This window comes from Meleagris gallopavo, unplaced genomic scaffold (genome assembly GCF_905368555.1).
Source record: "Meleagris gallopavo unplaced genomic scaffold, MGAL_WU_HG_1.1 scaffold_16, whole genome shotgun sequence".
NCBI classification, from domain to species: Eukaryota; Metazoa; Chordata; class Aves; order Galliformes; family Phasianidae; genus Meleagris; species Meleagris gallopavo.
Window position 1 is genome coordinate 68,426 of NW_028147030.1, and position 20,670 is coordinate 89,095.

At 63.6% G+C, this 20,670-nt stretch overlaps 1 protein-coding gene and 1 long non-coding RNA gene across 2 annotated transcripts in view; both read left to right on the forward strand.

Annotated features, from left to right (window-relative positions):
• The window catches only part of LOC146541922 (exocyst complex component 3-like protein 2), a 37,897-nt gene extending 22,231 nt beyond the window's left edge, over positions 1–15,666 (forward strand). The window contains 3 exon segments of the mRNA XM_085215325.1: positions 6,499–6,654; positions 9,677–9,798; positions 15,389–15,666. Coding sequence (XP_085071451.1) covers positions 6,499–6,654; positions 9,677–9,798; positions 15,389–15,641 — 531 coding nt within the window. The 3' untranslated portion in view covers positions 15,642–15,666.
• Positions 15,667–15,713: 47 nt separating this feature from the next.
• On the forward strand, positions 15,714–17,569 carry LOC146541923 (uncharacterized). The gene is made up of 2 exons (XR_014880809.1): positions 15,714–16,161; positions 16,213–17,569. It is a non-coding gene; the product is annotated as an uncharacterized LOC146541923 (long non-coding RNA).
• The last annotated feature ends 3,101 nt before the right edge of the window (positions 17,570–20,670 follow it).

Consider the following 20,670-nt stretch of genomic DNA (forward strand, 5'->3'; position numbering starts at 1 on the left):
GGTTCTGAGCTGGGTCCCAATGTCCCAGTTCCCATTTATGGGGTTCTGAGCTGGGTCCCAATGGCTCAGTTCCCATTTATGGGGTTCTGAGCTGGGTCCCAATGGCCCAGTTCCCATTTATGGGGTTCTGAGCTGGGTCCCAACATCCCAGTTCCCATTTATGGGGTTCTGAGCTGGGTCCCTATGTCCCAGTTCCCATTTAGGGGGTTCTGAGCTGGGTCCCAATGGCTCAGTTCCCATTTATGGGGTTCTGAGCTGGGTCCCAATGTCCCAGTTCCCATTTATGGGGTTCTGAGCTGGGTCCCAATGTCCCAGTTCCCATTTATGGGGTTCTGAGCTGGATCCCAATGTCCCAGTTCCCATTTATGGGGTTCTGAGCTGGATCCCAATGTCCCAGTTCCCATTTATGGGGTTCTGAGCTGGGTCCCATGTCGCCAGTTCCCATTTATGGGGTTCTGAGCTGGGTCCCATGTCCCAGTTCCCATTTATGGGGTTCTGAGCTGGATCCCAATGTCCCAGTTCCCATTTATGGGGTTCTGAGCTGGTCCCAATGTCCCAGTTCCCATTTATGGGGTTCTGAGCTGGGTCCCATGCCGTCAGTTCCCATTTATGGGGTTCTGAGCTGGGTCCCAATGTCCCAGTTCCCATTTATGGGGTTCTGAGCTGGGTCCCAATGTCTCAGTTCCCATTTATGGGGTTCTGAGCTGGGTCCCAATGTCCCAGTTCCCATTTATGGGGTTCTGAGCTGGGTCCCAATGTCCCAGTTCCCATTTATGGGGTTCTGAGCTGGGTCCCAATGTCCCAGTTCCCATTTATGGGGTTCTGAGCTGGGTCCCATGGCGTCAGTTCCCATTTATGGGGTTCTGAGCTGGGTCCCAATGTCCCAGTTCCCATTTATGGGGTTCTGAGCTGGGTCCCAATGTCTCCAGTTCCCATTTATGCGGTTCTGATCTGGGTCCCATGTCCCAGTTCCCATTTATGGGGTTCTGAGCTGGGTCCCAATGTCCCAGTTCCCATTTATGGGGTTCTGAGCTGGATCCCATGGCCTCAGTTCCCATTTATGGGGTTCTGAGCTGGGTCCCAATGTCCCAGTTCCCATATATGGGGTTCTGCGCTGGATCCCAATGTCCCAGTTCCCATTTATGGGGTTCTGAACTGGGTCCCATGGCCTCAGTTCCCATTTATGGGGTTCTGAGCTGGTCCCAATGTCCCAGTTCCCATTTATGGGGTTCTGAGTTGGATCCCATGGCCTCAGTTCCCATTTAGGGTTCTGATGCTGGTCCCACCATCCCATTATGGGTTCCCCCTCCCTCGAGCACCCCTCTGTCCCTCCCATTCCCAATTTCGCGCTCCGGTGCCCCATGCCGTCCAGTCCCCTACTCCCCCCTCTCCATTTTGGGATCCCGACTCGCTCCCTGCCCCCCAATCCCCCTCCAGATTCTATCGGTCCCCCCTATCCATTTTGGGATCCCGCCTCCCCCCCCCCTCGTCCCCCCTCCTCACTTTTGGGGTCCCCCCTCTCAATTTTGGGATCCCGCCTCCCCCCCCCCCCCCCACCCCCCCCCCCCCCCCCCCCCTCCTCACTTTTGGGGTCCCCCCTCTCAATTTTGGGATCCCGCCTCCCCCCCCCCTCCATCCCCCCTCCTCACTTTTGGGGTCCCCCCTCTCAATTTTGGGATCCCGCCTCCCCCCCCCCCCCCCCCCCCTCCTCACTTTTGGGGTCCCCCCTCTCAATTTTGGGATCCCGCCTCCCCCCCCCCCCTCCAGCCCCCCTCCTCACTTTTGGGGTCCCCCCTCTCAATTTTGGGATCCCGCCTCCCCCCCCCCCTCCAGCCCCCCTCCTCACTTTTGGGGTCCCCCCTCTCAATTTTGGGATCCCGCCCTCCCCCCCCCCCCCTCCAGCCCCCCTCCACTCTTTTGGGGTCCCCCTCTCAATTTTGGGATCCCGCCTCCCCCCCCCCCTCCAGCCCCCCTCCTCACTTTTGGGGTCCCCCCTCTCAATTTTGGGATCCCGCCTCCCCCCCCCCTCCATCCCCCCTCCTCACTTTTGGGGTCCCCCCTCTCAATTTTGGGATCCCGCCTCCCCCCCCCCCTCCATCCCCCCTCCTCACTTTTGGGGTCCCCCCTCTCAATTTTGGGATCCCGCCTCCCCCCCCCCCTCCAGCCCCCCTCCTCACTTTTGGGGTCCCCCCTCTCAATTTTGGGATCCCGCCTCCCCCCCCCCTCCATCCCCCCTCCTCACTTTTGGGGTCCCCCCTCTCAATTTTGGGATCCCGCCTCCCCCCCCCCCTCCATCCCCCCTCCTCACTTTTGGGGTCCCCCCTCTCAATTTTGGGATCCCGCCTCCCCCCCCTCCCTCCAGCCCCCCTCCTCACTTTTGGGGTCCCCCCTCTCAATTTTGGGATCCCGCCTCCCCCCCCCCCTCCATCCCCCCTCCTCACTTTTGGGTCCCCCCTCTCAATTTTGGGATCCCGCCTCCCCCCCCCCTCCAGCCCCCCTCCTCACTTTTGGGGTCCCCCCTCTCAATTTTGGGATCCCGCCTCCCCCCCCCCCTCCCCCCTCCTCACTTTTGGGTCCCCCCTCTCAATTTTGGGATCCCGCCTCCCCCCCCCCCTCCATCCCCCCTCCTCACTTTTGGGGTCCCCCCTCTCAATTTTGGGATCCCGCCCCCCCCCCCCCTCCAGCCCCCTCCTCACTTTGGGGTCCCCCCTCTCAATTTTGGGATCCCGCCTCCCCCCCCCCCCTCCAGCCCCCCTCCTCACTTTTGGGGTCCCCCCTCTCAATTTTGGGATCCCGCCTCCCCCCCCCCCTCCAGCCCCCCTCCTCACTTTTGGGGTCCCCCCTCTCAATTTTGGGATCCCGCCTCCCCCCCCCCCTCCACCCCCCTCCTCACTTTTGGGGTCCCCCCTCTCAATTTTGGGATCCCGCCTCCCCCCCCCCTCCAGCCCCCCTCCTCACTTTTGGGGTCCCCCCTCTCAATTTTGGGATCCCGCCTCCCCCCCCCCCCTCCAGCCCCCCTCCTCACTTTTGGGGTCCCCCCTCTCAATTTTGGGATCCCGCCTCCCCCCCCCCCTCCAGCCCCCCTCCTCACTTTTGGGGTCCCCCCTCTCAATTTTGGGATCCCGCCTCCCCCCCCCCCCTCCAGCCCCCCTCCTCACTTTTGGGGTCCCCCCTCTCAATTTTGGGATCCCGCCTCCCCCCCCCCCCCCGGCCCCCTCCTCACTTTTGGGGTCCCCCCTCTCAATTTTGGGATCCCGCCCCCCCCCCTCCATCCCCCCTCCTCACTTTTGGGGTCCCCCCTCTCAATTTTGGGATCCCGCCTCCCCCCCCCCCCCAGCCCCCTCCTCACTTTTGGGGTCCCCCCTCTCAATTTGGGATCCCGCCTCCCCCCCCCCTCCAGCCCCCCTCCTCACTTTTGGGGTCCCCCCTCTCAATTTTGGGATCCCCCCCCCCCCTCCATCCCCCCTCCTCACTTTTGGGGTCCCCCCTCTCAATTTTGGGATCCCGCCTCCCCCCCCCCCCTCCCCCCCCCCTCCTCACTTTTGGGGTCCCCCCTCTCAATTTTGGGATCCCGCCTCCCCCCCCCCTCCATCCCCCTCCTCACTTTTGGGGTCCCCCCTCTCAATTTTGGGATCCCGCCTCCCCCCCCCCCCCCCCCCCCCCCCCCCCCCCCCCTCCCCCCCCCCCTTTTCTGATCCCGCCTCCCCCCCCCCCCCCCCCCCCCTCCCCCCCATCCCCCCCCCCCCCCCCCTCCACCCCCCCCCGATCCCCCCCCCCCCCCCCCCCCCCCCCCCCCCTCCTTTTGGGGTCCCCCCTCTCAATTTTGGGATCCCGCCTCCCCCCCCCCCTCCATCCCCCCTCCTCACTTTTGGGGTCCCCCCTCTCAATTTTGGGATCCCGCCTCCCCCCCCCCTCCATCCCCCCTCCTCACTTTTGGGGTCCCCCCTCTCAATCTTGGGATCCCGCCTCCCCCCCCCCCCAGCCCCCCTCCTCACTTTTGGGGTCCCCCCTCTCAATTTTGGGATCCCGCCTCCCCCCCCCCTCCATCCCCCCTCCTCACTTTTGGGGTCCCCCCTCTCAATTTTGGGATCCCGCCTCCCCCCCCCCCCCATCCCCCCTCCTCACTTTTGGGGTCCCCCCTCTCAATTTTGGGATCCCGCCCCCCCCCCCTCCACCCCCCTCCTCACTTTTGGGGTCCCCCTCTCAATTTTGGGATCCCGCCCCCCCCCCCCCTCCATCCCCCCTCCTCACTTTTGGGGTCCCCCCTCTCAATTTTGGGATCCCGCCTCCCCCCCCCCCTCCAGCCCCCCTCCTCACTTTTGGGGTCCCCCCTCTCAATTTTGGGATCCCGCCTCCCCCCCCCCCCTCCATCCCCCCTCCTCACTTTTGGGGTCCCCCCTCTCAATTTTGGGATCCCGCCTCCCCCCCCCCCCCTCCCCCCCCTCACTTTTGGGGTCCCCCCTCTCAATTTTGGGATCCCCCCTCCCCCCCCCCCCTCCAGCCCCCCTCCTCACTTTTGGGGTCCCCCCTCTCAATTTTGGGATCCCGCCCCCCCCCCCCCCCTCCAGCCCCCCTCCTCACTTTTGGGGTCCCCCCTCTCAATTTTGGGATCCCCCCTCCCCCCCCCCCTCCAGCCCCCCTCCTCACTTTTGGGGTCCCCCCTCTCAATTTTGGGACCCCCTCCCCCCCCCCCCCCGCCCCCCTCCCCACTTTTGGGGTCCCCCCTCTCAATTTTGGGATCCCGCCTCCCCCCCCCCTCCAGCCCCCCTCCTCACTTTTGGGGTCCCCCCTCTCAATTTTGGGATCCCGCCTCCCCCCCCCCCCTCCCCCCCCCTCCTCACTTTTGGGGTCCCCCCTCTCAATTTTGGGATCCCCCCCCCCCCCCCCTCCAGCCCCCCTCCTCACTTTTGGGGTCCCCCCTCTCAATTTTGGGATCCCCCCTCCCCCCCCTCCAGCCCCCCTCCACTTTTGGGGTCCCCCCTCCCAATTTTGGGATCCCGCCTCTCCCCCCCCCCCCCCCCCCCTCCTCACTTTTGGGGTCCCCCCTCTCAATTTTGGGATCCCGCCCCCCCCCCCCTCCATCCCCCCCCTCACTTTTGGGGTCCCCCCTCTCAATTTTGGGATCCCGCCTCCCCCCCCCCCCGCCCCCTCCTCACTTTTGGGGTCCCCCCCTCAATTTTGGGATCCCGCCTCCCCCCCCCCCTCCTCCAGCCCCCCTCCTCACTTTTGGGGTCCCCCCTCTCAATTTTGGGATCCCGCCTCCCCCCCCCCCTCCATCCCCCCTCCTCACTTTGGGGTCCCCCCTCTCAATTTGGGATCCCGCCTCCCCCCCCCCCCTCCACCCCCCTCCTCACTTTTGGGGTCCCCCCTCTCAATTTTGGGATCCCGCCTCCCCCCCCCTCCAGCCCCCTCCTCACTTTTGGGGTCCCCCCTCTCAATTTTGGGATCCCGCCTCCCTCCCCCCCCTCCATCCCCCCCCCTCACTTTTGGGGTCCCCCCTCTCAATTTTGGGATCCCGCCTCCCCCCCCCCCCTCCATCCCCCCTCCTCACTTTTGGGGTCCCCCCTCTCAATTTTGGGATCCCGCCTCCCCCCCCCCCCTCCAGCCCCCCTCCTCACTTTTGGGGTCCCCCCTCTCAATTTTGGGATCCCCCTCCCCCCCCCCCTTCCAGCCCCCCTCCTCACTTTTGGGGTCCCCCCTCTCAATTTTGGGATCCCCCCCTCCCCCCCCCCCCTCCATCCCCCCTCCTCACTTTTGGGGTCCCCCCTCTCAATTTTGGGATCCCGCCTCCCCCCCCCCCCTCCATCCCCCCTCCTCACTTTTGGGGTCCCCCCTCTCAATTTTGGGATCCCGCCTCCCCCCCCCCCCTCCATCCCCCCTCCTCACTTTTGGGGTCCCCCCCCTCAATTTTGGGATCCCGCCTCCCCCCCCCCCCTCCAGCCCCCTCCTCACTTTTGGGGTCCCCCCTCTCAATTTTGGGATCCCGCCTCCCCCCCCCCCCTCCATGCCCCCTCCTCACTTTTGGGTCCCCCCTCTCAACTTTGGGATCCCGCCTCCCCCCCCCCGGGCCCCCCTCCTCACTTTTGGGGTCCCCCCTCTCAATTTTGGGATCCCGCCTCCCCCCCCCCCCTCCAGCCCCCCTCCTCACTTTTGGGGTCCCCCCTCTCAATTTTGGGATCCCGCCTCCCCCCCCCCCCCCTCCAGCCCCCCTCCTCACATTTGGGCTCCCCCCTCTCAATTTTGGGATCCCGCCTCCCCCCCCCCCCTCCAGCCCCCCTCCTCACTTTTGGGGTCCCCCCTCTCAATTTTGGGATCCCACCTCCCCCCCCCCCTCCAGCCCCCCTCCTCACTTTTGGGGTCCCCCCTCTCAATTTTGGGATCCCACCTCCCCCCCCCCCCTCCAGCCCCCCTCCTCACTTTTGGGGTCCCCCCTCTCAATTTTGGGATCCCACCTCCCCCCCCCCCCCCGGCCCCCTCCTCACTTTTGGGGTCCCCCAGGTGCTGGTGAGCGATTTACACCGCCGGGTGCTGCAGGAATACGTCCGACCTCTGCTGCAATCCCGCATCGTTTGCACCTCTTCCAAAATGAGGGCTCGTCTGGCCGCCCGACTGGGGGATGAAGCCCGACAGCTCCGGGAGCTCTTCTGCCGTCTGGTCAGTGACCCCCTCACCCCCCCCCTTGACCCCCCCCGGATCCCTCCGGACCCCCTCGAACCCCTCTTGTGTCCCCCGTGGGAATGGGGTGGGATCTCCGTCGCTGTGGGGTTGTGGGGTATTGGGGGGAAGGGGTGAGAGGGGTCTTAGGAGGCTTTTGGGGGTCTCCAGTTGTGGTTATGGGGGTCCTGGGGGGGATTTGGGGGTCTCACTTGTGGTTCTGGGGGTCCTGGGGGGAGTTGGGGGTCTCACTTATGGTTATGGGGGTCCTGGGGGGGATTTGGGGGTCTCCAGTTGTGGTTATGGGGGTCCTGGGGGGGGGGGGGGTCTCACTTGTGGTTATGGGGGTCCTGGGGGGGAGTTGGTGGTCTCCCTTGGGGTTATGGGGGTCGTGGGGGGGAGTTGAGGGGGTCCGCTTGTAGTTATGGGGGTCCTGGGGGGGATTTGGGGGTCTCACTTGTGGTTATGGGGGTCCTGGGGGGGGGGGGGGTTGGGGGTCTCACTTGTGGTTATGGGGGTCCTGGGGGGGCGGGGGGGGGTTGGGTGTCTCCAGTTGTGGTTATGGGGGTCCTGGGGGGGATTTGGGGGTCTCACTTGTGGTTCTGGGGGTCCTGGGAGGCTTCTGGGGGTCTCCAGTTGTGGTTATGGGGGTCCTGGGGGGGAGTTGGGGGTCTCACTTGTGGTTGTGGGGGTCCTGGGGGGGAGTCGGGGGTCACCCTTGGGGTTATGGGGGTCGTGGGGGGGAGTTGGGGGGGTCTGCTTGTAGTTATGGGGGTCCTGGGGGGAGATTTGGGGGTCTCACTTGTGGTTATGGGGGTCCTGGGGGGGGGTTGGGGGGGTCCGCTTGTAGTTATGGGGGTCCTGGGGGGGATTTGGGGGTCTCACTTGTAGTTATGGGGGTCCTGGGGGGGGTTCGGGGTCTCCCTTGGGGTTATGGGGGTCGTGGGGGGGAGTTGGGGGGGTCGGCTTGTAGTTATGCAGGTCCTGGGGGGGATTTGGGGGTCTCCAGTTGTGGTTATGGGGGTCCTGGGGGGGATTTGGGGGTCTCCAGTTGTGGTTATGGGGGTCCTGGGGGGGAGTTGGGGGGGTCTCACTCATAATTATGGGGGTCCTGAGAGGAGTTTGGGGTCCCACTTGTGGTTATGGGGTCGTATGAGGGAGGGGGGGTCCCACTCGTGGTTTTGGGGCTGTTATGGGGGGGCACCCGTGGGTGATTTGGGGTCTGGGGGGTGGGGGGGGGTCACACGTGGGTGCTTCTCATTGGGGTTTTGGGGTGCTGGGAGGGGGTGTGAGGAGCCCACCCCTGTTTTGGGGTCCTGGAGGTGGGATCTGGGGGTCCCACTTGTGGTTATGGGGTCGTATGAGGGAGGGGGGGTCCCACTCGTGGTTTTGGGGCTGTTATGGGGGGGCACCCGTGGGTGATTTGGGGTCTGGGGGGGGGGTCAGACGTGGGTGCTTCTCATTGGGGTTTTGGGGTGCTGGGAGGGGGTGCGAGGAGCCCACCCCTATTTTGGGGTCCTGGGGGGGGAACTGGGGGGTCTCACTCGTGGTTTTGGGTTTCTGGGGGGGTGTGGGGGGTCCCCTCGTGGTTATGGGGCTGTTATGGGGGGGCACCCGTGGGTGATTTGGGGTCTGGGGGGGTCCCACGTGGGTGCTTCTCATTGGGGTTTTGGGGTGCTGGGAGGGGGTGTGAGGAGCCCACCCCTGTTTTGGGGTCCTGGGGGTGGGATCTGGGGGTCCCACTTGTGGTTATGGGGTCGTATGAGGGAGGGGGGGGTCCCACTCGTGGTTTTGGGGCTGTTATGGGGGGGCACCCATGGGTGACTTTGGGGTCTGGGGGGGGTCCCACGTGGGTGCTTCTCATTGGGGTTTTGGGGTGCTGGGAGGGGGTGTGAGGAGCCCACCCCTGTTTTGGGGTCCTGGGGGGGGGGATCTGGGGGTCCCACTTGTGGTTATGGGGTCGTATGAGGGAGGGGGGGGTCCCACTCGTGGTTTTGGGGCTGTTATGGGGGGGCACCCGTGGGTGATTTGGGGTCTGGGGGATGGGGGGGGGTCACACGTGGGTGCTTCTCATTGGGGTTTTGGGGTGCTGGGAGGGGGTGTGAGGTGCCCACCCCTGTTTTGGGGTCCTGGGGGGGGAACTGGGGGGTCTCACTCGTGGTTTTGGGTTTCTGGGGGGGGGCGTGGGGGGTCCCCTCGTGGTTATGGGGCTGTTATGGGGGGGCACCCGTGGGTGATTTGGGGTCTGGGGGGGGTCAGACGTGGGTGCTTTTCATTGGGGTTTTGGGGTGCTGGGAGGGGATGTGAGGAGCCCACCCCTGTTTTGGGGTCCTGGGGGGGGGGATATGGGGGTCCCACTTGTGGTTATGGGGTCGTATGAGGGAAGGGGGGGTCCCATTCGTGGTTTTGGGGCTGTTATGGGGGGGCACCCATGGGTGACTTTGGGGTCTGGGGGGGTCCCACGTGGGTGCTTCTCATTGGGGTTTTGGGGTGCTGGGAGGGGGTGTGAGGTGCCCACCCCTGTTTTGGGGTCCTGGGGTGGGAACTGGGGGGTCTCACTCGTGGTTTTGGGTTTCTGGGGGGGTGTGGGGGGTCCCCTCGTGGTTATGGGGCTGTTATGGGGGGGCACCCGTGGGTGACTTGGGGTCTGGGGGGGGGTCAGACGTGGGTGCTTCTCATTGGGATTTTGGGGTGCTGGGAGGGGGTGTGAGGTGCCCACCCCTGTTTTGGGGTCCTGGGGGGGGAACTGGGGGGTCTCACTCGTGGTCTTGGGTTTCTGGGGGGGGGTGGGGGGTCCCCTCGTGGTTATGGGGCTGTTATGGGGGGGCACCCATGGGTGACTTTGGGGTCTGGGGGGGGTGAGATGTAGGTGCCTCTCATTTTGGGATTTTGGGGTGCTGGGAGGGGATACGAAGAACCCAGCTGTGTTCTGGGGGTCCTGGGGGGGGGGGGTCTCTGGTGGGGGAGGGGGAGGTACCCCACTGAGGACCCCCCCCCCCCTTTTTGGGGTGGGGGCGTGCAGGACTCTGCCTGGCCCTGGTTGGATTCGGTGCTGCCGCGGCTGCGGGAGCTGCTGGTGTTGGAGGACATCGCGGCCCTACAAATGGAGGTGGGGGTCCTGGCAAGGGATTTCCCCGATGTCAGGTGAGTGGGGGGGGGGTTATGGGGGTGGGGGGGGGTTATGGGGTGACGTGTCCCTGTGGGGTCATTATGTGTCCCTATGGGGTGGCGATGTGTCCCTATGGGGGTGACAGCATCGCTGTAGGGTCGTTATGTGTCCCTATGGGGTCATTGTGTCCCTATATGGTGGTGATGTGTCCCTATAGGGCAGCAGTGTCCCTGTGGGGTGGCAATGTGCCTCTATGGGGTGTCCATCTGTTCCTAAAGGGTGGTGGTGCCCCTATGGGGTGCCCACATGTCCCTATAGGGCGGTGGTGCCCCTATGGGGTGCCCACATGTCCCTATAGGGTGGTGGTGCCCCTATGGGGTGTCCATCTGTTCCTAAAGGGCGGTGGTGCCGCTATGGGGTGCCCACATGTCCCTAAAGGGCGGTGGTGCCCCTATGGGGTGCCCACATGTCCCTAAAGGGCGGTGGTGCCCCTATGGGGTGCCCACATGTCCCTAAAGGGCGGTGGTGCCCCTATGGGGTGCCCACATGTCCCTATAGGGCGGTGGTGCCCCTATGGGGTGCCCACATGTCCCTATAGGGCGGTGGTGCCGCCATGGGGTGCCCACATGTCCCTATAGGGCGGTGGTGCCGCTATGGGGTGCCCACATGTCCCTATAGGGCGGTGGTGCCGCTATGGGGTGCCCACATGTCCCTAAAGGGTGGTGATGTATCCCTATGGGGTGACAGCATCGCTGTAGGGTTGTTATGTGTCCCTATGGGGTCATTGTGTCCCTATATGGTGGTGATGTGTCCCTATAGGGCAGCAGTGTCCCTGTGGGGTGGCAATGTGCCTCTATGGGGTGTCCATCTGTTCCTAAAGGGCGGTGGTGCCGCTATGGGGTGCCCACATGTCCCTATAGGGTGGTGGTGCCGCTATGGGGTGCCCACATGTCCCTATAGGGCGGTGGTGCCGCTATGGGGTGCCCACATGTCCCTATAGGGCGGTGGTGCCCCTATGGGGTGCCCACATGTCCCTATAGGGCCCGGCCGGCTCTCCCCGCGCTGCCCCACACCCGGTCAGGACGGCAGGGCCGCATCCCGGATGTCCCCACTCCTTTGGGGACAGAACGGACGCGGTGACCCCAAAGGTGACGGCCAGGCCACCACCCCCTCCTTCCCGGCAGCCCCCACCCACTGCCGGTCCACCCCCCCCCCCCCCTCATCCCCCCAACCTCCCCCCAGGGACCCCCCCCCCCCTCCGGTGTCACCGGGGTCACCCTACGGGCCGGCGGTGACGGGGACGGTGACGGCCGACGCCGGGCGTGGGGCCAAAAGTGGCGCCCGGATGGCTGCGAACGGCGCCGGGGGGGGGGCGGCTGCGGGGCTGAAAATGGGGGGCAGTGGGGCTGAAAATGGGGGGCAGTGGGGCTGAAAATAGGGGGCAGTGCTGAGATCCCAAAACTGGGAGCGGTTCTGGGGCTGAAAATGGGGCGCAGCGCTGAGATCACAAATTTGGGTGCGGCTGTAGGGCTGAAAATGGGGGGCAGTGGGGCTGAAAATGGGGGGCAGTGGGGCTGAAAATAGGGGGCAGTGCTGAGATCCCCAAACTGGGAGCGGTTCTGGGGCTGAAAATGGGAGGCAGCGCTGAGATCACAAATTTGGGTGCGGCTGTAGGGCTGAAAATGGGGGGCAGCTGTAGGGCTGAAAATGGGGGGCAGTGGGGCTGAAAATGGGGGGCAGTGCTGAGATCCCCAAACTGGGAGCGGTTCTGGGGCTGAAAATGGGGCGCAGCGCTGAGATCACAAATTTGGGTGCGGCTGTAGGGCTGAAAATGGGGGGCAGTGGAGCTGAAAATGGGGGGCAGTGGGGCTGAAAATGGGGGGCAGTGAGGCTGAAAATAGGGGGCAGTGCTGAGATCCCCAAACTGGGAGCGGTTCTGGGGCTGAAAATGGGAGGCAGCGCTGAGATCACAAATTTGGGTGCGGCTGTAGGGCTGAAAATGGGGGCAGTGGGGCTGAAAATGGGGGGCAGTGGGGCTGAAAATGGGGGGCAGTGAGGCTGAAAATAGGGGGCAGTGCTGAGATCCCCAAACTGGGAGCGGTTCTGGGGCTGAAAATGGGAGGCAGCGCTGAGATCACAAATTTGGGTGCAGCTGTAGGGCTGAAAATGGGGGGCAGTGGGGCTGAAAATGGGGGGCAGTGAGGCTGAAAATAGGGGGCAGTGCTGAGATCCCCAAACTGGGAGCGGTTCTGGGGCTGAAAATGGGAGGCAGCGCTGAGATCACAAATTTGGGTGCGGCTGTAGGGCTGAAAATGGGGGGCAGTGGGGCTGAAAATGGGGGGCAGTGGAGCTGAAAATGGGGGGCAGTGCTGAGATCCCAAAATGGGGTGCAGTTCTGAGAATGAAAATGGGGCACAGTGCAGTGGGTCTGAAAATGGGGGGCAGTGGGGCTGGAAATAGGGGACAGGGCAATGGGTCTGAAAATAGGGCCCAGTTCAGGGGTCTGGAAATGGGGCGCAGCGCTGAGATCCCAAAGTGGGGTGCAGTTTTGGGGCTGAAAATGGGGCGCAGTTCAATGGGGCTGAAAATGGGGGGCAATAGGTCTGAAAATGGGGGCAAGGCAATGCGTCTAAAATGGAGCCCAGTTCAGGGTCTGAAAATGGGGTGCAGTGCTGGGTCTGAAAATAGGGGGCAGGGCAGTGGGGCTGAAAATGGGGCGCAGCGCTGAGATCCCAAATTTGGGCGCAGTTCAGGCTCTGAAAATGGGGCGCAGCGCTGAGATCTCAAATTTGGGTGCAGTTTTGGGGCTGAAAATGGGGCGCAGTTCAATGGGGCTGAAAATGGGGGGCAAGGCAATGGGTCTAAAATGGAGCCCAGTTCAGGGTCTGAAAATGGGGTGCAGTGCTGGGTCTGAAAACAGGGGGCAGGGCAGTGGGGCTGAAAATGGGGCGCAGTGCTGAGATCCCAAATTTGGGCGCAGTTCAGGCTCTGAAAATGGGGCGCAGCGCTGAGATCCCAAATTTGGGCGCAGTTGAGGCTCTGAAAATGGGGCGCAGCGCTGAGATCCCAAATTTGGGCGCAGTTCAGGCTCTGAAAATGGGGCGCAGCGCTGAGATCCCAAATTTGGGCGCAGTTCAGGCTCTGAAAATGGGGCGCAGCGCTGAGATCCCAAAATGGGGTGCAGTTTTGAGGCTGAAAATGGGGCGCAGTTCAATGGGGCTGAAAATGGGGGGCAATAGGTCTGAAAATAGGGGGCAAGGCAATGGGTCTAAAATGGAGCCCAGTTCAGGGTCTGAAAATGGGGTGCAGTGCTGGGTCTGAAAATAGGGGGCAGGGCAGTGGGGCTGAAAATGGGGCGCAGCGCTGAGATCCCAAATTTGGGCGCAGTTCAGGCTCTGAAAATGGGGCGCAGCGCTGAGATCCCAAATTTGGGCGCAGTTCAGGCTCTGAAAATGGGGCGCAGTGCTGAGATCCCAAATTTGGGCGCAGTTCAGGCTCTGAAAATGGGGCGCAGCGCTGAGATTCCAAATTTGGGCGCAGTTCAGGCTCTGAAAATGGGGCGCAGCGCTGAGATCCCAAAATGGGGTGCAGTTCAGGCTCTGAAAATGGGGCGCAGCGCTGAGATCCCAAATTTGGGTGCAGTTCAGGTTCTGAAAATGGGGCGCAGCGCTGAGATCCCAAAATGGGGTGCAGTTTTGGGGCTGAAAATGGGGCGCAGTTCAAGGGGGCTGAAAATGGGGGGCAATAGGTCTGAAAATAGGGGGCAAGGCAATGGGTCTAAAATGGAGCCCAGTTCAGGGTCTGAAAATGGGGTGCAGTGCTGGGTCTGAAAATAGGGGGCAGGGCAGTGGGGCTGAAAATGGGGCGCAGCGCTGAGATCCCAAAATGGGGCGCAGTTCAGGCTCTGAAAATGGGGCGCAGCGCTGAGATCCCAAATTTGGGCGCAGTTCAGGCTCTGAAAATGGGGCGCAGCGCTGAGATCCCAAATTTGGGCGCAGTTGAGGCTCTGAAAATGGGGCGCAGCACTGAGATCCCAAATTTGGGCGCAGTTCAGGCTCTGAAAATGGGGTGCAGCGCTGAGATCCCAAATTTGGGCGCAGTTCGGGCTCTGAAAATGGGGCGCAGCGCTGAGATCCCCAAATGGGGTGCAGTTTTGGGGCTGAAAATGGGGCGCAGTTCAATGGGGCTGAAAATGGGGGGCAATAGGTCTGAAAATAGGGGGCAAGGCAATGGGTCTAAAATGGAGCCCAGTTCAGGGTCTGAAAATGGGGTGCAGTGCTGGGTCTGAAAATAGAGGGCAGGGCAGTGGGGCTGAAAATGGGGTGCAGTGCTGAGATCCCAAATTTGGGCGCAGTTCAGGCTCTGAAAATAGGGCGCAGCGCTGAGATCCCAAATTTGGGCGCAGTTCGGGCTCTGAAAATGGGGCGCAGCGCTGAGATCCCAAAATGGGGTGCAGTTTTGGGCTGAAAATGGGGCGCAGTTCAATGGGGCTGAAAATGGGGGGCAATAGGTCTGAAAATAGGGGGCAAGGCAATGGGTCTAAAATGGAGCCCAGTTCAGGGTCTGAAAATGGGGTGCAGTGCTGGGTCTGAAAACAGGGGACAGGGCAGTGGGGCTGAAAATGGGGCACAGTGCTGAGATCCCAAACTGGGGCGCAGTTCAGGCTCTGAAAATGGGGCGCAGCGCTGAGATCCCAAATTTGGGCGCAGTTCTGGCTCTGAAAATGGGGCGCAGCGCTGAGATCCCAAATTTGGGCGCAGTTCAGGCTCTGAAAATGGGGCGTAGCGCTGAGATCCCAAATTTGGGCGCAGTTCAGGCTCTGAAAATGGGGCGCAGCGCTGAGATCCCAAAATGGGGTGCAGTTTTGAGGCTGAAAATGGGGCGCAGTTCTATGGGGCTGAAAATGGGGGGCAATAGGTCTGAAAATAGGGGGCAAGGCAATGGGTCTAAAATGGAGCCCAGTTCAGGGTCTGAAAATGGGGTGCAGTGCTGGGTCTGAAATAGGGGGCAGGGCAGTGGGGCTGAAAATGGGGCGCAGTGCTGAGATCCCAAATTTGGGCGCAGTTCAGGCTCTGAAAATGGGGCGCAGCGCTGAGATCCCAAATTTGGGCGCAGTTCAGGCTCTGAAAATGGGGCGCAGCGCTGAGATCCCAAATTTGGGCGCAGTTGAGGCTCTGAAAATGGGGCGCAGCGCTGAGATCCCAAATTTGGGCGCAGTTCAGGCTCTGAAAATGGGGCGCAGCACTGAGATCCCAAAATGGGGTGCAGTTTTGGGGCTGAAAATGGGGCGCAGTTCAATGGGGCTGAAAATGGGGGCAAGGCAATGGGTCTAAAATGGAGCCCAGTTCAGGGTCTGAAAATGGGGTGCAGTGCTGGGTCTGAAAACAGGGGGCAGGGCAGTGGGGCTGAAAATGGGGCGCAGTGCTGAGATCCCAAATTTGGGCGCAGTTCAGGCTCTGAAAATGGGGCGCAGCGCTGAGATCCCAAATTTGGGCGCAGTTCAGGCTCTGAAAATGGGGCGCAGCGCTGAGATCCCAAATTAGGGCGCAGTTCGGGCTCTGAAAATGGGGCGCAGCGCTGAGATCCCCCCAACACGGACCCCTCCCCCCATTTTTCTCCCCGCAGGAGGAAGCACGTCGCCGCCCTGCTGGATGTCCGGGGTCTGCGCAGCCCCGCGGCCCGACAGGAGATCCTGGGGGTCCTCCAGGATGTGGGGACGGGGGAGGGCGAGGCGGGACCCCCCCCCCGGGAGCGGGCTTTCTTCTCCGAGCTGCCCGTTGCGCGGCGGCCGCGCTGCCTGCCCTTCGATCTGCAGCGCCTGGCCGGGCTGCGACTGAGGGGGCTGCGACCCGAGCGGCCCAATGAGGGGAGGCTGTGAGAGCTGCGCCCGATTTTGGGGCTGGGAGGGGCGGGGGGTGGGGTTATGGGGTCTGGGAATGGGGGGGGGGGGATTGGATCTGAAAGGTTTGGGCGGTGCCGGGTGTCGGAATTGGGTGGGGGGCTTCGATTTGGAGCCGGGGGGGGTGGGTTGGTTCTGAAAACAGGGGGCAAAATCGGTGTTTGAAAATCGGGGGCAATTCTGGAGCACTGAATTTGGGGCTCGGTGCTGGGGCTGAAAATGGGGCACAGCGCTGAACACCAGAATGGGGAGCAGGTCTATGTCTGAAAATGGGGCGCAGTGCTGGACCCCGAAATGGGGCGCAGTGCTGTACTCCCCCCAAAATGGGGCGCAGTGCTGTCTGAAAATAAGGTGCAGTTCAGGACCCCAAAATGGGGCGCAGTGCTGCCTGAAAATAAGGTGCAGTGCTGTACCCCCCCCAAAATGGGGCGCAGTGCTGTCTGAAAATAAGGTGCAGTTCAGGACCCCAAAATGGGGCGCAGTGCTGTCTGAAAATAAGGTGCAGTGCTGTATCCCCCCAAAATGGGGCGCAGTGCTGTCTGAAAATAAGGTGCAGTTCAGGACCCCGAAATGGGGTGCAGTGCTGTACCCCCCCCCAAAATGGGGCGCAGTGCTGTCTGAAAATAAGGTGCAGTGCTGGACCCCGAAATGGGGCGCAGTGCTGTACCCCCCCCAAAATGGGGCGCAGTGCTGTCTGAAAATGGGGCGCAGTTCAGGACCCCAAAATGGGGCGCAGTGCTGTCTGAAAATAAGGTGCAGTTCAGGACCCCAAAATGGGGCGCAGTGCTGTACCCCCCCCAAAATGGGGCGCAGTGCTGTCTGAAAATAAGGTGCAGTTCAGGACCCCGAAATGGGGCGCAGTGCTGTACCCCCCCCAAAATGGGGCGCAGTGCTGTCTGAAAATAAGGTGCAGTTCAGGCCCCCAAAATGGGGCGCAGTGCTGTCTGAAAATAAGGTGCAGTTCAGGACCCCGAAATGGGGTGCAGTGCTGTACCCCCCCCCAAAATGGGGCGCAGTGCTGTCTGAAAATAAGGTGCAGTGCTGGACCCCGAAATGGGGCGCAGTGCTGTACCCCCCCCAAAATGGGGCGCAGTGCTGTCTGAAAATGGGGCGCAGTTCAGGACCCCAAAATGGGGCGCAGTGCTGTCTGAAAATAAGGTGCAGTTCAGGACCCCAAAATGGGGCGCAGTGCTGTACCCCCCCCAAATGGGGCGCAGTGCTGTCTGAAAATAAGATGCAGTTCAGGACCCCGAAATGGGGTGCAGTGCTGTACCCCCCCCAAAATGGGGCGCAGTGCTGTCTGAAAATGGGGCGCAGTTCAGGACCCCGAAATGGGGCGCAGTGCTGTCTGAAAATAAGGTGCAGTTCAGGACCCCGAAATGGGGCGCAGTGCTGTCTGAAAATAAGGTGCAGTGCTGTATCCCCCCCAAAATGGGGCGCAGTGCTGTCTGAAAATGGGGCGCAGTTCAGGACCCCGAAATGGGGTGCAGTGCTGTACCCCCCCCAAAATGGGGCGCAGTGCTGTCTGAAAATGGGGCGCAGTTCAGGACCCCGAAATGGGGCGCAGTGCTGTACCCCCCCCAAATGGGGCGCAGTGCTGTCTGAAAATGGGGCGCAGTTCAGGACCCCGAAATGGGGCGCAGTGCTGTCTGAAAATGGGGCGCAGTGCAGCAAAGTGGGGGGAACTCAACGGCTGGAAATTGGGGGGGAGGGTCTCAAATTCCAGACCCCAAAAATTCCTCCCCAAAAAAGGGGAGGGAGGGGGAAGGGGGGGAAAGGGGGGGGGAGGGGCCAAAATCGAATCGCGTGTCTGAAAATGGGGCGCAGCGCCGGGCTGAAAACAGGGACGTCTGAAAATAGGAAGGCGGCTGTTGTACAAAGTGCCATAAATCCCGTAATTTAAGGCCCCCCCAGCGTCGTGTTGTCGCCTTGGGGGGGGGGCGGGGGGGGGGCACTGAGGGGTGGGGAGGAAGGAAGCGCCGTTTTGTCCCCGTGTCCCCTCGGCGGGAAACCGGGGGGGGGGACACCGGGGGGGGGGGGGGGACACACACGAAAGGAATGTCACCAATGTGGGCGGGGGGGGCACAAAGGGGGGGAGGTGTAAGAGTGTCATCGATATGGGGGGGCTCGGGGGGGGGACATAAGGGGTGTCACAAATATGGGGGGGGGGACACAAAAGGGGAGGGGGGACATAAAGAGTGTCACCGATACGGGGGGTCGAGAGGGGGACATAAGGGGAGTCATAAAAATGGGGGGGGGGGACACAAAGTGGGGGGGGGAGGCACACATAAAGAGTGTCACCGATATGGGGGGGCTGGGGGGGGGACATAAGGGGTGTCACAAATATGGGGGGGGGGGAACAAAGGGGGGGGGGACATAAAGAGTGTCGCCGATATGGGGGGGTTGGGGGGGGGGACAAGTAAGGGGTGTCACAAATATGGGGGGGGGACACAAAGGGGGGGGGAGGCACACATAAAGAGTGTCACCGATATGGGGGTCTGGGGGGGGACATAAGGGGTGTCACAAATATGGGGGGGGGACACAAAGGGGGGGAGGCACACATAAAGAGTATCACCGATACGGGGGGGCTGGGGGGGGGACATAAGGGGTGTCACAAATATGGGGGGGGGACACAAAAGGGGAGGGGGGGGGCAAGTAAGAGTGTCACCAATATGGGGGGGGGTGAGGGGGGGGACAGATAAGGAATGTCACCGATATGGGGGGGGGGCTGAGGGGGGGGGGGACAGATAAGGGGTGTCACCAATATGGGGGAGGGGACAAAATAATGGGGGACACACGTAAGGGGGGGACATGGGGGGGGGGGGCACTTGAATGTCACCAATATGGGGGGGGACACAAAATGGGGGGGGGGGGAGGCGCATAACGGGGGGGGGGGGACACGCGAGGAATGTCACCAATATGGGGGGGGGGGGGGGGGTCTATAGGGCCACCGTTTGTCCCTACGGGGGCTGTGATGTCACCTCGGTGTCCCTCCAAGGGACAACGGAGGGAGGGGGGGTGGTGAGGGGGGGGGGGGATTTTTGTGCCCCCCCCCCCCCACCCAAAGTGGTGCCGTGGGAGCAAATAGGCGATGTCCGAATCCGGGCAGGAAGGAATGGGGTTATAAATAGGTGACACCGGAGCGACATCGGGGGGGGGGGGCTGAGAGGCGTGGGAAGGGGAGCGGGGGGGGGGGGGCGTGGGGGGGGGGTCAAGGATGTGGGGGGAGGGGGGGAGGGGGAGGAGTGGGGAGGATTCTGGGGGGGGGTGCGGGGGGGGAGAGGGATCAAGGATGCTGGGGAGGGGGAGGAGGAGGAGGGGAGGGGGTCCTGAGGGGGGCGTGGATGGGGGGGGGGGGGAAGGGGAAAGGGGGGGCTTTGGGGGGGGTGCAGGGTGGGGGAGGGGGGAGAGGGATTTGGGGGCTGGTGGGGGGTGAAGGATGGGGGGGGGGAGAGAAAGGGGGGCATTGGGGGGTGGAGGGATTGGGGGGGTCTTGGGGAGGGGAGAGGTCAAGGAATGGAGGGGGAGGGGGAGGATTTGGGGGGGTCGGGGGGGGGAGAGGATCAAGGATGCTGGGGGGGGGGGGAGGAGGAGGGGAGGGGGTCCTGGGGGGGGGGTGAGGGGGGGGGGGGGGAGGGGTGAAGGAAGAGGGGGGGATTTGGGGGGGGTGAAGGGTGGGGGAGGGGGGAGAGGGATTTGGGGGCTGGATGGGGGGTGAAGGATGTGGGGAGGGGGAGGAGGAGTGTTGGGGGGGAAAGGGGGGTGGGGGGGGAGGGATCAAGGTGGGGGGGGGGAGGGGGAGGAAGTGGGGAGGATTCTGGGGGGGGTCCGGGGGGGGAGAGGGATCAAGGATGCTGGGGAGGGGGAGGAGGAGGAGGAGGGGGGTCCTGAGGGGGGCGTGGATGGGGGGGGGGGGGAAGGGGAAGAGGGGGGGATTTGGGGGGGCTGAAGGGTGGGGGGGGGGGGAGCGGATTTGGGGGCTGGATGGGGGTGAAGGATGTGGGGGGGGGAGGAGAGAAGGGTGGGGGGGTCCTGGGGTGGGCTGGGGGTGGAGGATTGGGGGGGCGGGAGGGGAGGGTCAAGGATGGGGGGAGGGGGAGGAGGGGAGGGGTCGAGGGGGGCAGGATGGGGGGGGGGGAAGGGAAAGAAGGGGGTTGGGGGAAGGGGGGGAGTGGGGAGGATTCTGGGGGGGGTCCGGGGGGGAGAGGGATCAAGGATGCTGGGGAGGGGGAGGAGGAGAGGGGAGGGGTCCTGAGGGGGGCGTGGATGGGGGGGGGGGGGAAGGGGAAGAGGGGGGGCTTTGGGGGGGGTGAAGGTGGGGGAGGGGGGAGAGGGATTTGGGGGCTGGTGGGGGTGAAGGATGGGGGGGGGGAGGGGAAGGGATGGGGGGGTCTGGGGGGGGCATTGGGGGGTGGAGGGATTGGGGGGGTCTTGGGGAGGGAGAGGTCAAGGAATGAGAGGGGGAGGGGGGAGGTCTTGGGGGGGGGGGGGGGGGGGGATCAAGGATGCTGAGGGGAGGGGGAGGAGGATGTGGGAGGGGGGAGGGAGGTCCTGAGGGGGGATGGATGGGGGGGGGGGGAGGGGAAGAGGGGGGGTTTGGGGGGGTGGGTGGGGGGGGGGAGAGGGATGGGTGGATGGGGGGGGATGGGGGAGGGGGGAAGAGGGAGAGGGGGGTGGATGGGGGGGTGAAGGATGGGGGGGGGAGGGGGGGGAGGTCGGGGGGGGGGAAGAATGTTGGGGGTCGGGGGGGTAGGGGATCAAGGGATGGGGGGGTGGAGGGGGAGAGAGGGGGGAGGATTCTGGGGGGGGTCGGGGGGGGAGAGGGATCAAGGATGCTGGGGAGGGGGAGGAGGAGGAGGGGGGGGGTACTGAGGGGGGCTGGATGGGGGGGGGGGGGGGGGGGAAGGGGAAGAGGGGGGGTTTGGGGGGGTGAAGGGTGGGGGAGGGGGAGGGGATTTGGGGGCTGGAGTGGGGGTGAAGGATGTGGGGGGGGGAGAGGAAGGGATGG